Source organism: Odontesthes bonariensis, chromosome 20 (genome assembly GCF_027942865.1).
Source record: "Odontesthes bonariensis isolate fOdoBon6 chromosome 20, fOdoBon6.hap1, whole genome shotgun sequence".
Taxonomy (NCBI): domain Eukaryota; kingdom Metazoa; phylum Chordata; class Actinopteri; order Atheriniformes; family Atherinopsidae; genus Odontesthes; species Odontesthes bonariensis.
The window spans coordinates 19,368,213-19,383,565 of NC_134525.1; the positions used below are offsets into that span (position 1 = coordinate 19,368,213).

The following is a 15,353-nucleotide window of genomic DNA, read 5'->3' on the forward strand; positions in this document are numbered from 1 at the left end:
ACCTCATGCAGACTTACAGGCTCCTCCAGATTCCTGCTCCCTTTGTTAATGACTTTTGAGCAGAATACATGCAGTAGAATGCCATCGGTGGGGTTGATTTGAGGGATAATGTTGTCTCAGTGCCGCACGCGGAAACAGTATTATAAACCATGCAGCGTTTTAATGCTTTTTCTCACTTGTGTTCCTTGTCCAATTTCACTTATTCATCTCAACAAATCCAATATACAACCATGAATTATTTTAACTTTCCACTTGCATGACTCCCCTCTGTTGTTATTGTTCCTCTCAACAGGATTTAAGAGTCAAGCTGGAGCATGAGAGAGAAAAACGGTATGTTGGAACCTCTGTTTTGTTTTTTCAACTCTTCTGTCCAAGCCTTAACTCTGTAGCTCGGATCCGTTTTTGTTATGCTTTGCCATGCCTTGGATTTTGTGTCTGAGGGAGGAAATCACACTTACATGCCGGAGCGGCATAAGGAGAGGGAAAATTCCTCCTCTGACATTTAGCCGAGGCGTTTCAGACTCGCTGTGAGAAGGGGAAAGAAAAAAACACGGAGGGCTGGATAGGAGAAGCGCTCAAAAAGACGGCGGGTGCGCCAAGGGCTTCAGTTCAGTGTCCAGACTTTCAGGCACACCCCAAATTAATATTTCATCGTTTCCTTGTGCTTTCTCTGTGTCCTTCTCATCCTTCTTCCTGCTCTCTCTCGCCCCACCAGCTTCAAAAGAAAGACCAGAGTCAGGGAAACTATGGAAAGGTACTTTACTGTTTGTTCATCCTGTGGGAGCACCCAGTGTAAATAACAGATCTCGTGAATGGAGGAGACTTTCTTTGGGTTCTATCCTTTTTTTTTTTTTTTTTCCAAGACTGGTATTGCAGCTCTCTTCTCCCATGTATGGATGCTTGTTGAGCCGTTAAGATTTGGCCTTCAGTTTTGCATCCTGAGATACTTTGTTGCAATGTCTGACACGATGCAGTTAGTCTCGGACTCAGATGCCGCACGCATAAACGCAGACATGTAACCATTTTTTAGATTTACACTTGATAAGATCAGATCAGTGATTCTGCAGAATTTTGCTAAATCCGTATAAATCCAAATAAGAACAAAATGGAGATGACTGTGTGTTTTTTAAACCGGATATGATCCCTCAGCCGTGACTATGACTCTGTTTTGGAAATTTTAAATATTTTGACTTTCTAAAATATGGGTCGTTTTAATGCTTTCCCCAGTTTGAACATCCTGGCTCTTTAGCTGCAAATGTCTCATTGGCGTAAACCCCACAAAGCACAAAGACCGTTCAGATGCCGCATCGTTAAATTTAAGCTATTCACCAACCCCTGTTTACATGCATGTTGTTCACATCAACACAGAATATACCCTGGATGGAAAAAACTTAACTACGTGAGGCATTTGCTTTTCATCACTGCGGTACCATAAAGTTTGCACTTAATGTTGTTATGCTTCACTCTACCTTTGAAACCTTTCTTATCTAAAAAGGCCTATCAGTGTCTCTGCTAATGACATAATAAGCAGAACGATGCCTGAGGTGGGGAAGCCATGGACTCAGCTTTGGCTACAGGAGCATGAATAAACACCCCCAACTAATTTGACTTGCACAGTCCACCACATCTATACCTACGTCAGTTAGCCAGATCAGAGCAGCTCACCGCTTTGTGGCAGTATCTACTCTACAATGTCGGTCCATGTTTTTAAGATGAGAGGAAAAGCAGTAGGTAATCCAAATTTTTTATGATATCTTTCTGATTGACATCTACTCATTCTTAGCATCTTTTTATACTGATGTTAAAGAAGAGTACATAGCAGCCTCGAGGGCAGTTGAATTGAAAAACATACGACGCACTCATTTGCTTCTAAATCCTCTCACTTGACCTGCCAATTGCAGATGAGCTAATAAGTTGATATAAGTCTTAAAATAAGGAAGTTAATTTAAGTTCACGTAAGTTTGGACCCTGGTCACCCTGTTCAGTTTATCGTTGTGCAGCTTTTCTGCCACCTTCTGATGACTCTAAATGGCACAGTTTATTTATTCCAAACTAGCTAAACATGTCTAATTTAATTCAAGTTTACATCTAATTCTCTTAAGAATGAAATGTGAAATGCAGCCGATGAAATCCTTGTTTGTCAAGTCGCAGAATTACTCCTCACAAGGATAATTAGAAACGGAGTGTGTGCTGGTGCAGCGCAACAAACGCCGAGTGGGAAACTGACCAGAACCTACCAGAATAATTGCCTCGATTCACTAGAATATAGACTAAAGTAACAGACCTTGGCTCGGTGATTAGAAAGCTGCAGGCGCGCGGGAGTGAGAAGAAAAGGGAAGCAGCACATTTCTCCAGCACACTACAGCATCACACTGGGCCTCTCCACTTTTTCACAGTCCTAATTGGCTACTGCTGAGGAAGAGACAAGTTTTTCATGTTCCCGTCTCACTGTGTTTCTGCCTCCCTCTGTTTTCTCCGTCTCACGGTTCTCTCCTCTTTCTCATCACACCGCACTCTTGGCGAAGGAAGCCCACGTCGGAGGAGACCATTTAAAGACTTGAAAATCCCTCTCTTGTTGTGCTATCAGAAAGCTTTCTCTGAGCTACACTCTTCCGAACTTTGACATCTTTCTCTTAATTTTAGAGTCTTATCAGCTCTCGGAGTAAAATATCGATATCCAAGTGAAGCATCGGGATAAATCAAATATTAATTTAAAGGGGCTACAATCGATATTTCTTTCTATCCACAAAGTGTATCATTACAAGTGTGAGAGTGTAAAAATGATCGCCTTCTGCTGCCACTTTCCGCAGCTCTATGGATCTTTCAGCTCATTGTTTAGATCTTCTGACGCACCATTTAACAGTTTTGATTTACTCTCCCTGCTTATATCTTACAGGCGGTGGTGTTCAGGGGAAAAGCTCTGATAATGTTACTGCATGCACCGTAGATTGAGAATATAATGGAGCATTAGCAGCAAGAGACCTGGCTGACAGCTGGACTCGCATTCTTTCACGTCTGCTGGATGTGCAGTAACCATCGTTTGCTGGCACCTTTGCCATATTGACCTAAAAAGTGCTAAGAATGCAAGATCCAAACAGTGGCATCGATTACAACGTCAACAAAAAAGCTTTCAGGGTTTTTTTTTTCTAGCCTCTGCCTCAAGACTGGCTTTTATGCAAATACCTTCAGCTCTGTTAGTGAACAAAGGCCATAATGAAATAGAAACCTAATAATGAAACCTCATAAGAGGCAACTGAGTTATTTAAAAAAAAAATTAAACAGCAAGCTTTCCCTTGGACACAGCTGACCTTAAAAGCCCGCTTGTGTTGGCGTTTATGATTTTAAAAAAAAAAAAAAAAAGAGAGAGAGAATTCAAAACTTTCCTTTCATTATTAAGAAAACTTTAGTGAGATCTTATTGGCCCTCTAAAAAGACAATCTAATTGCGCAGAAACAGCGTAAAATAACACGTTATATCTGAGCCGCGTCCACCGCACTCGAGGCATTAGGAGTCCCTGAGTCAGGATAATCGTGATGTCCGTCCACAGTGGAATAAAATTGGAAGGTCTCTCTTTTTATTGGCAAGCAGTGAAGGTTTGGGGCAGGAAATAGGAGCTGCAGAGTGTCTCTCTCTTCCCCCCGGCTCGGGCTCGGGGTATCCTGCCAGAGCGCGAAGGAACCGAGCCAGACCTTTTTTCTTTGTTTGTGTGTGTGTGTGTGTGTGTGTGTGTGTGTGCGTGTGTGTGTGTGTGTGTGACTGTGATTTTGTTCACAAGCGAAAGGAGAAAGAGAAAGCAGGCGTGCTGGGATGTGTGTAAGCATTCTTTAAACTCTGCAAATCTACGTGTTTTCCCCCCCTGTGGCTTAGTGTGTGTCCACATGCTTGCTCGCTTGCAGAGGAAGGAAATCCATATCTTTTGGAGCAGCATCCTCGTACCCCCCCCTCCTTTTTTTTATCACACACATCATCGCTAAATCTAAACAGAGACGGAGAGCGTTTAGCCGCGCCGCTGCTTGCCTCTGATCTGCTAACCCTCTCTCTTCCCAGAATCCTCTTCCTCAAATGAGGGGACCAATGAGCAGTCATTAAGATAGGCAGCGCTGTGGCCTCTGATGAGGAAGTGATGGGATAAAAACAAGCCCTTTAATCAGGATACTATAAAGAGATAGGGGGGCCTGCGGACTCTTCAAAAGCAGAGGGAGAGGGGAGATGTTTAGGTTAAAAAAAGAGGAGAAGAAACACTGGAGAGAATCTCTTTCTCTTTATTTTCTCAGGCTGTCTCCTTTATTTTCTCTCTCTCACAGTCTGTAAATATCTCTGCGTCTCTGTATCTCTCACTCCGTCACTCTTTGAAAGAGAAGGGAAAGACACACATCCTGCTGCTTTTGCTGCCGCTCCAGATTTTCTTTTTTTCTCCCCCCCCCCCCCTTTCCTCTCAGGAAGTTTCCCATCTGCCTTTGTGCTGGCTTAGTGGAGAGGCCCGGCGTTGTTGAAACAGCGACCGATGCACACACTGATTGGAAAACACACTCATGCATGTAGAGTTTTACAAACACGCGGGTCCATGTATACTCTATCTGCAGCACCAGCTGATAAGCTCAGGCTCGAACAGTCAGACAAAGTGAGCACTCTCACTCGTACACGTACACAACAGATTAAATCTGACATAGTCCACATTTACATCAGAGTGCTCCTGTGCTCTCTGTTTTCATCGCACTGATTAATCTTCTACGAGCATCTCGCTGGTTCAGCTCACTCCTCTCCTTGACCCAGCTGACCTTTCCATTTTCTCCTCTTGTTGCCATAGTAACGCCATCATAAAACGTCTGAAAAATAAATTCTCTTGTGGTTATGCAATGCCAACAAATGTCAGATAACCACAGTGACCAGACAAGAAAAAAAGGCCCTTTCATACTCATCTGTGACTGAATACTTTCTACAGTGTCTGGAGGCGGCGAGAGCTTCCGCCAGACACAACAGAAGCGTCTTCCTCTGGCCTCTGACCCTGCTGGCTTTCTCCTTTTTTCCAGAATCATCCCGTTTCAGAGGCCGCTGAAGATCAAGGAGCTGCTGCAGAAAGTGACCGAGGCCTTTGGCCAGCAGATGGACATGTTCTTCATGGAGAAGGAGGTAAGAGGGCTGAAGATAACTGTGCTATTAAAAAGAACTATAAGATATCTTGACTTTGTTTCTGTGTTGGTGTATTTTGGGTGTCATTTATTTGAGAGGAAATTGATTGATTTGATTTTTCAGATTTCTACCTTCTGCGTTGTGGGACTGATTTAATAATATTCTTTTAAAGCTTTGAGTATTTTTTGGAACTTAGAAAAGCACTTTTCTTTAAGATAGCTCATCAAATCTTCAAACCCCATGCATCATGCATGAGCTACAGTGTTTGCAGTGTAAGTAGTTGCATGATGCAATGAGTAATAATATAATATTACATAATAAATGTAATATAATCCCTTAGTGAGGGGGGGGAAAAGGTAATTGTATTTTAACCTTTTGATTAAAAACAGTTTACAGTTGCTTTGCAGTCCCTTCTTCTGGCATTTTCATACTCATCGTGATTCAATAAAATACCAAACTGAAGTGCAGTTGAATTCAGGGTTGGACGACTTGGAGGAAGCTGCCTGTGGATGCTGTCGGGCTCCACTCATGTAGCACTAAGCACAAAAAAACTGAACATAATTTGCCTATTGAGTCTTCATGGCAAGGCCAGTGGCTGTTTCAGTGGACAATGATGCACAGCGGTGACGGAAATTCAACAGTATTTCCCTTCTGAAATCAGAAAGGGGCTCAGACACTCTGAAGCGTGAAGCCCGTTTACCAGCTGTGATAATGCTGTCAACATCTAACGTTGGTTTTTAAGCCCGATGGGGACTTTTTTTGAGTAGAAAAATGGTCAAAAAGTAATCAGATATCATGTTCTTTAGTTGCTTTTCTTTGAATCTCTTTATCAAACGTTGACGTAACTTATTAGAATTCTGACAGTAACTGACCTCTAACATCTTCCCAACACTGCTGCTTTACATGCCCATTTACATGCCATTCTTACGGAACAATAGGCCGTGAAAGGTCATGTGCTTTATGTTTTCTTGTCCTTTCAGTTGCTGCTGCCCCTGAAGACCCAGGAGGAACTCGATCAGGCGGTGTTGACACTGGGCTGCAGTTCTGGGACCAACGGGCTGCTCAGGATACTTCTTAAGACCCCCAAAAACAACCACGTGAGTCCCTAAAAATGTGCACACAGTTGTAAACATGTCAACCATGATATGAGTCAGCACACAGCAAGCCACAGTCATAGTTTTTGTTGTTGTTGTTTTTTTTTTTAACCATGTGACAATTGAATGAAGTCAGCTGCAGCACAGCCAGTGTTTGCTGAAATCTGTGAGGAAACAAACCTCCTCCAACCATGCAATGCTGTCCTCACTTCCTGCCCTGATCCTGTTCTCTTTCCTCCACTTCTGTGTGTTTTGTCCGCAGTATCTACAGGTGAACAGCAGGGACAAACAGAGCGAGATGAAGTCATCGCGGTCGCTAGGAGATTTAAAGGGGTCTTTGCTCAAGGGCTCCGAGAGGGTGCGCAAACACTCGACAGGTGAGGTCAGCATGCAGGGCTACACACAGACAGTCGTCTTTGTGCTGCCACGCAAAGCAGTTTTACCCATTAGAGCTTCATCGAGAGGCTGTTATATGTAAATATGTACCTGTCTTCATGTCTGAGAGGGGACAGAAATAAAACAACAAAAAAACCAAGACGGTTACAGTTAAAACCTGCTGTTGCCAGGATTCCTTGTTCACTGCCTGAGCCACCAAGGATGACTGGTCAGTGCTGCTTGACAACACTGATGGTGGACGCTCATGGGGAATGTTAATGGAAAGATGAGAGACGTGTTCGGTCAGGGGAGAAAATGCGAACAGTAAGTGAAAGCGGAGAGACGTTTTGTCATCGCAAGGACAAGCATCTGTCCTCCCAGCAAGCAACCTGGGAAGACAGATGCATATTCTTGTCCGCTGGGTTGGATCTTTGTGCTGTTAAAAGTGTGGATCTAAACATTGGCAGTTTATGAAATACAAAGTACATCACTCTAGTTTTAATCTTTAGATCCAACTCTAACTGAAGGTGTATTTTGCTCTGTGAAACAGTGAGTCTGACATGTCAGAAGCTTTTGCCGTCCTTTATATCAGGTCCGTCCAGAAGGGTCAGTATTTCAGTCGTATCCCAAACCCCAGACACGAACGGAGACAAAGTGCATTTTTGCATTGCAGCTGAGAACCCTCTACGATTGCTGTCAGTGACGATCCATCTCGCGTAGCAGCAGTCGCGCAAATGCTGTCACCGTCCCAAGTCAGATAACTCGAGTTGAATTTTCCTCCGGTTCCTCCACCTGCCTTCTATAATCCTGTGAAGGAGGGGAGGGGGTGTACACGCTGAGATTGAAGTAGAAGGAGTGGTGGCAGATAAGAGGTGACAGGGGAACGGTCACAGTGTATGGTTAAGTGAAGATGTGATGCGACCTCGGGTACCTCAATGACGTATAACAGCAGGGAGGGAATGGAGTGAAGGATATCGGCAGAGACGAGCGAAAATTGAAGAATAAAAAGTTGTAATTTCACCTCTATTGACTGTTGACTTCAAACGTATTTGGGAAATTCTTCTCCGTGTTGGTACCTTTCGGCCTCAGGATGGCTGTCAGCTCTGCCAGTGATAGTTTCAGTGGGTCTTTTCAGTGTTACAAGGACGAGTGCTCAGGCTCTGCTGCAGTTCAGCCAGCTGAACGTTTGTCACAGTAATAGAGGTGAGAGGTGGCGGCGGTGTGGTTTAGTAAATCATCTCTCGTAGTCGTGACTCTGTTGAACTGGTATCCATGAATAACACAGTGACGCCTTTTTTTTTTTCTTTCTCCCCCTCTTTTCCTCGTTTTCATCTGTTCATCATCGTTCCCTGGTGCCCCCTCCTTTCTTTCTCACCTTTACATCTCAATTTCTCGTCTTGTTCTTAATCCCCGTTCTTCTTTTCCTCACTTTGCTCCTCTATATACGGCATCTCTCCCAGGTTCCCTCCACACAGGCCGGACGTCTCCGCCTCCAGGCAGCGTCCCAGAGGAGCAGCAGCAGATCGCCCGTCAGGGCTCCTACACCAGCATCCACAGTGAAGGGGAGTTTATCCCAGAGACCTCACACCAGAATGTAAGAGTTTATACACACAATGAATGCCATACTTGAGGTTAGAAAAACAAAACAACCCCCCCAACAAACTATACTAATAGACTATACTAATTTGAGGCTAAACACTCTTTTGGATTTACTGAAGGTGTGTTTTCATGTTAAATTTAAATGGAAAAGCTAAGTGCATGAAGGTACACTGCTAAGTACACAGCTCAGACCTCAGAAACTTTCAAGACTCTATTAAAGACCCACCTTTTCTTATAGGCGCTCAGTTTGGAGAGAGCTTGATACTTTGATTTTTTTATCTAATTATTTCCCGATAATAGCTAATTATGATGATGTCTCTGTGGTCGCTTTGCTCCTTTCTGTTATGTTTGAGTGGGATCTGTGTCATATCGGTCATGGCTGAGTACAAAACCGATCAAATAATTCTTTATTTTTAAGGCAGTAAACTAAAGGGTGAATAAACATTTTTAGTTTTCTAACATAGATGCATATTTTGTTATCTTTCCACTTAATTTGATCTATTGTGGAGGCAAAAAAAAAAAAAAAGGTTTTACCTATAATGTTTCACCTTAAACTTCGAAGCGAATATCCCAAACTGAACTTTTAGATTTTGTTTGTTAGTCTTAACTGTTTCGGGGTATTTTGATTATGACCTCTTCAGTACCTACTCGATATGTTTATTTTATCTTTCCCATTAGTTTTAGTGATATTTTATTATCACAGTTCTGATAAAATTGCATTTAGCCGTGGGACATTTGCTTGTATAATCTCTTTCCGTACACTGGAGTGCAATAGCATTTCAGAGGCATGATTACTGTGCAGACACTGCTCACATGACTGTACGCTCTGTGACCATGACCCCTCTGTTATTGTATTTGTCAGATGCTGGATCCCTTTGGGAGTGCGGACAACTCGCTGTCGAGCAGCTGCCAATCAATAGATCAAGCACTGGACAGGTGAGTCGTCGCGCAGTGTGTGTGTGTGTGTGTGTGTGTGTGTGTGTGAGAGTTATGGCCCTCGTCTGTGTGGAATTATGTCGAACACATGCATGTTATTTAAATTGATATGAGCCTCGGATTGCGTCACAGAAATTCTTGATGTGCGCGCTATGCAAACACGCCCGCAGAAGCAACCAGAGCTTCTCAGTGAAGTTTGTAAATGGTCCTTAAGGCAAGCTTAGCTCTTTGACCTCCCCTGGGCTTGCTGTATGGAAAAGAAATCAGGTCATTTTGCTGTTGCCATAGAGACACAACTCTTATCTGGACGCCTGGATTCCTCTGTTATCACAAAGGCCAGAAAAGCAGTGACTGAGTGGGAGATGTGACAGAGTGAACAAGAACATGCTGGATGAGAGGAAAAGCTGAGCCAGAAAACGGGAAATGTGTGAAGTGGAGAGTCGGAGGACAGAGAAAGACTGAATCTGAATCAAAGGCAAAGCACAAGTGAGCAAGAGCGAGGCTGTGAGAGTAGGACGGAAACAGTTCTACCTGCACGAGGCTTATCAGGGCTCCGGGCTGCAGAACAATGGCAGGAAACAAGTGCATGGAACTTTTCCCTGCGAACGGGCATGCGTGCCCCTTATCCAGGGTCTCGTGGCCCCGCGCCGCCCTGCGGTCAACAGAGACGTCACTCTCTGGCGGATCGTCTGGACGGGGTTGCTTACAAATGGCCAGGGAGAGTGGAGGTTTCAGGGGGGGGGGCAATTAGTTTTGCTGCCAGTCCAGCCAAGCACCAGCATTAACTTTCATTGTTTCATTGCTGATACAGAGAGGTTCTCAACTTATCTTTTCCAGTTCAGCGCTCTGTTTTTCAACATCAAACGTGGCCGGCAGAAAACTACTTTGAATGCAAAAAGCCGTTTTGAGGCATTGTGCGCCTCTCTACAGTCGAGCCCACTCTGAAGTTGCAGAACAGCAGCTGGAGCCAGGCTCTGTTTTGAAGATAAGGGGAATTACCGACTGAAATAGCGCACGACTTTACAACTTTTCCCCCCTTTTCTCTTTGTCATTTCAGCCCTCCTTTCTCCCAGAACAACCGTGACAATAATTACCTGAACCTCAACTATGAATACAAAGGTAAGCAAGGACAGACGTGCAGCCGTCACTCCGCTTTGCTGCTGAGTTAATGCTCTGCTCGTACGAGACAGAAACATTGTTCGTTATCACAAAGCTGTCTTTTTTTCTGTGTTAATAATAGCCACGTATTAAGCTTTATAGGAAAAACCTCTGCTTTAAATGTGTCCCCTCTACAAGTGTTAGAGGTTACAATGGGGAAGGAGACTTTACTATTTGACAGTTTCATCTGCGAGTATATACTTAAAAGAAGCTACAGGCTACGGTGAATATAGTTAACATCTTGGTTGTATCTCTTGTGTTTCACAGGGAGGTGAGAGGAGTTGGATAGTACCATAACTCTACTAGTGTTATCTTCCACACACTGTGGACCCTTTTATCCATAGCCTCTTTTTTACCTTTAGTCCCTCTCATCACATCTCTTTATGTCTTTTTTTTTTTTACCCCACTTTTTAATAGTGGGGTATTTGAAGCCCCCCCTGCTCGTCTTTTTCTTGTCCCTCGGGTCGCCGTCTGTTCCCTTTCCTTCAGAACGCAGATCAAATAGCGCAGAATGATAGATAACGCCGCATTAACCCTTTTGAACACAGCAGTTCTCTCAATCTGCTCATTTCTTTTTCTCCTGCTCTGCCCCCCACCACACACACACACACACTGCTGTATATTATTTAAAAAAAAAAAACAGGGACTGCTGCATATTATGTACACAGAGCTCCATATAGCTGCAGCAGTACTCAAGGACTCACTTGGGCACTCGTGCACGTGCTTGCACAGCCAAATATACACACATGCACTCCCCTTCCCAGATGTAAAGCTGTGTGGCCCTTCCTGCTGAGGGCTACAGTGTTTGTTTATCATTCCCTGTGAGTAGATTTTTCCTCTCCATCCCGTGCTGCCAAACAGAAAAAAAATAACTCCCGTCTCCATGGGATACGGCCACAAAAACAGCGCGAGGGGAGGCAATCATCTGACAGAACAGCTGCTTTCAATTGCGAGTGGCTCCGGTCCTCTCCTTTTAGTGCGTGTGCTGCGAGTGTCGGCGCTCGCATGCGTCAGCAGCGCTCCCCACCTGCCTTTGGTTACTGCTCCGCTGCGCTCAGAGCGAGGACTGAGCTCGCACACATGGGCTGTTTTCCGTTTTCTGCCTTGGTTGCAATGAGGCGATACAACAGCTCTGCTCCATGTGTGAAAAGCTGTGCTCCTTTCTGACGCTGAACTCAATTTTGATTTGACATGCAGAGATGAGCACAAGCAGATATAGCACGTGTCAGATGCGATCTATGGAAATGAGAAGTGTATGAACACGTGACCGTAAAGCCGGGTGCCACCAGTGCAGAGTCGATTTGAAATATGAGGCTAATTGTTCAAGCTTTCATGATTTGTTTTCTGACATACCGTTTTTGTGCCTAATTGCTCCATTTTCAGGTCGCCATGGGAAAGGAGGGACTTTCCCACGCCAGTTCCAGTTGCCCAATCGCAGCAAGGATTATGGAGATCGTAAGAAACCAGCTTTACTAGAGCAATAACAACAACACCATTATTGCACAGCTTAAACAGATATGTTACTATGTCTACAGGACAACACAGACACACACCACTACCAGACCGCATCTGGGCAGATTTTTAAAGGCAGCCTCCTCCCTTTTTTTTTTTTTTTTTTTTTAACTTCATGAAATATTGTGGAATATCATTGGCTGCTTTGGCATTTTTCTTGAATTTTGCACAATGAGTGCAGCCTTGCTGGTCCAGGCAGCTGCTTGTAATTGCTTATTCAGGGGCTAACCTTGGTTAGCAATGATTTACGTCTCCCTGTGGTGAACCCGAACTTGTATAAAAACACAGCGCCCTGCTTCCTGTCTGAGGGGAAGCGGGACAAAGTGGTGAGAGGCTCTGGCCGGCCCGAAAGTCTTGGTCGCTTTATGCACAACCTGTATGAAGTAACTGTGTGAAAGCAGCTTCACAATATAAACGCAGATGCCGTGGCCTGTGTAGGTAGAGTCATTAATATGCCTGTTTTTATTTTAAAATGTATTTAGTTTAATTAATGTGTGTGTTTTCAGGCCGCAGGACACTTCCGCGCAGCTTCATGCCGCAGGAGAACCTTTTTCAGCTGGTTCCCTCCAGTCGTACACGCAGCTATAATGGAGACAGCACGCTGCAGTACAGCGACCTGCGCTCACTGGGCAAAAGCTGCCAGCGTGGCACAACAAAATGTAAGTATTTCATTTTGAAGCTTCCAGCTTTTACAGCAAGCGGGACAGAGTGCTGAAGAGTAAAATGGAAAACACAAAGATACTAACATACTGGACCTCTTTAGAGACTGATGTTAATTGTGGATGACCACTAACTTTTAGTCCTCAGGTAAATGCTGTAAAATCATATTATTTTCTTCCTCCCATCAAGAGTACGTCAAACATCGCGGTGCTGTCTGTAGAAGCAATAACAAGTAGTTTACCGAAAGTCCAAGATGTCAAGGAGTCATTACAGCCCAAATTTATTTATGTATTTAAAGATTTACTTTCAGTTTACATGAAACAGAAAAAAAGTTGAACCTGGAATTGGAAGCATTTGACACATTTGCTTTTTTATTGAGCCTTTACTTGAATTTGTTTCCAAGCTAAGTTGTTGATGGATCAAAATATTTCTAATTTAGATTTTACTCCCTTTGCAGTGAGTGAGCCATTACAGACTGATGATATATAACTCAGTGGTGGAAGATGTGGGATGTGATGATGTATTTTATGATATAGGTGGGAAAGACTTTCTTCAACAAAATATAGATAAAAGTTGGAAACGGTGAATAAGTTCAGATGTGTTCTGCCATAATGGGTAGAAGCAAATCAAGGGATAATCTGTTTTCCAATGGCTGTCAAATCTATTTTAATTCTTAGCTACACAGAGTAAGGAGTAGAAGTGATGTATACTAATACTGTAAGTCGTAGCAGGCATAATTCCCCCCTCATCATCCAGATCGGTCCATGTCTTAAGCTCACTGATGACATCTGTCCTCATTAAGTCTCTACGTGCCGTTTGCCCAGAATCTGTCTTTGTCATGCTGCCAAGGCTCGGCTCAGCAGTCTGTGGTCGACGTCCCAGTCTCTGGTGTTTTTCTCACCCACACACAACCAAACAGTTTTATCACAGCCACAAAGAAGCCTGCTAAGTCCAAAACAAAGTCTCAGAGTCTGGGCCTGAGGGGATGCGAGCTGCCGAGATGATCTTTCTAGGTTTTGACAACTTTGTGTTGGCGGATTGTGGTTTGACTGCCTGTCTGTGATATCTAGGGTTTCCCCCAGTCTGAGAGGGTTTGCAGTGGGAGTTATTTAGCAAATTGCAGTGGATTTGACGTCTTGTCTGGTGAGGTTTATTGTGAGTTACAGTTTACAGCCTCAGTGTTGGTGTACACTCAGGCTGTATATCATGATGTTGCTGTCTGTCTTTGGGGGCTTAGTAACCAAATGAATTATTGGTGGTTTTTCATCTGGTGTTGTGTTTCTGCAGCACCGCGGGCGCCAGTCAACTGGCGACAGGGAAAGCTCCTGGGGCGGGGGGCGTTCGGGGAAGTCTACCTCTGCTATGATGCCGACACGGGCCGGGAGCTGGCCGCCAAGCAGGTGCCCTTTGATCCGGACTGTCAGGAAACAAGCAAGGTGAGCGATGTGCTCACATCTGTTTGGAATGAGGCGCTCACTGCACGCATTTCTGGCATAAGACGAAGGGATTTTATGATCGGTAAGTAATGAAGTAATTTCTTTCTCTGCAGGAAGTGAACGCTCTGGAGTGTGAAATTCAGCTGCTGAAGAATCTGCGACATGATCGGATCGTTCAGTACTACGGTTGTCTTCGGGACCTGGAACAGAGAAAACTCACCATTTTTGTGGAGTTCATGCCCGGGGTGTGTATTCTGCAGAATAATGTCTACATGCATGTTGTCTTTTGTCAGTCATTTGCGACAGATTAACATCAGACCAAACCCGTACTGTCCACATCTGCTTGAAAGCTATTTGGAAATGTCACCAGCTGTCAGCGAACCTGCACTCAGTGGTTAATGTGATCAAAACTGCTCATTTTATGAGATCGCTTTCTCACTAAATGAGCATTTTAATGAGTGACTGTCGCCTGTGGACCGTGTCCTGGAGCCTGTTTTCATTATTTCCTGAGCTTTTTTTTTGTTTTGTTTTGTTTTGTTTTTTTTAATTTCTCAGCGCCATTGAGTGTCTTAGTCACACATTGTCTGGAAAGTGGAAATGTTTATGTTTCAGCAGAGCTGGCGGAGGTAAGAGAGGAGTCGATGAAGCCAAGTTTTTTTTTGTATGACTGTGCAACACGGCTGCACTGCTGTTGCTGACCGATAACACTTGAGTGGTCCGGGGGGAAGAGCGGACGAGGCTGGGAAGGGGGGGCGTCCCTCTGAGAGGCAGAGAGCTGCTAAGGTGTCTCGTTGACGGCTGAAAATTAAAAGGGAGATGTTTTGTTTTCACCAAAAAGTGCGTCACAGGTTTATTGGATCAGGTCTTTACTCCCGAGATTTCCTTGGGAGGAACTTCAGACGGGAAATGAAAGGAAACGCAGCACATCGGGGCAGTTTGGACTCAGTATCAGGCGGACTTCTTTCCGCACTTTGTGTGTTTGTATATGAGGTTTTTGTACTTGAAAATTGGCTTGGTGGCTGCTTTTTCCAAACACCAAAATAACTCCACTTGAGCGTGTCAGTAGTGAAGGCGCTCTGGCTGTAGTAATCACTTTCTTCAACCTCACGCTCACTAATATTCATGAAGACTTTGTGCCTCTCTCGTGTTGTCTCTCCAGGGCTCAATAAAGGACCAGTTGAAAGCCTACGGAGCTCTTACAGAGAAAGTGACTAGAAGATACACCAGACAGATCCTCCAGGGAGTCTCCTACCTGCACAGCAACATGATTGTACACAGGGACATCAAAGGTAACTCAAACTGCAAACTTAAAAAGGTCAAAGTTGACTCTTGGTTGGATTGGTAGCCAACGAACACCCACACGTGAACGGCGGCATACATCTTAAGATATATGGTCACTGCTGCTTCAACTGTTGCTGAGAAAACTTCAGAATGATTCTTCTTATCCTAGTTG

General features: G+C 44.2%; 1 protein-coding gene across 1 annotated transcript in view; it reads left to right on the forward strand.

The window, feature by feature from the left end:
- Window positions 1–15,353, forward strand: part of map3k22 (mitogen-activated protein kinase kinase kinase 22) — a 37,514-nt gene that overhangs the window by 17,868 nt on the left and 4,293 nt on the right. The window contains exons 5-16 of the mRNA XM_075452735.1: window positions 293–330; window positions 5,031–5,130; window positions 6,111–6,227; window positions 6,487–6,601; window positions 8,060–8,193; window positions 9,061–9,134; window positions 10,192–10,253; window positions 11,676–11,747; window positions 12,311–12,463; window positions 13,752–13,900; window positions 14,014–14,145; window positions 15,060–15,189. Coding sequence (XP_075308850.1) covers window positions 293–330; window positions 5,031–5,130; window positions 6,111–6,227; window positions 6,487–6,601; window positions 8,060–8,193; window positions 9,061–9,134; window positions 10,192–10,253; window positions 11,676–11,747; window positions 12,311–12,463; window positions 13,752–13,900; window positions 14,014–14,145; window positions 15,060–15,189 — 1,276 coding nt within the window. The remainder of the gene's footprint in view (window positions 1–292; window positions 331–5,030; window positions 5,131–6,110; window positions 6,228–6,486; window positions 6,602–8,059; window positions 8,194–9,060; window positions 9,135–10,191; window positions 10,254–11,675; window positions 11,748–12,310; window positions 12,464–13,751; window positions 13,901–14,013; window positions 14,146–15,059; window positions 15,190–15,353) is intronic.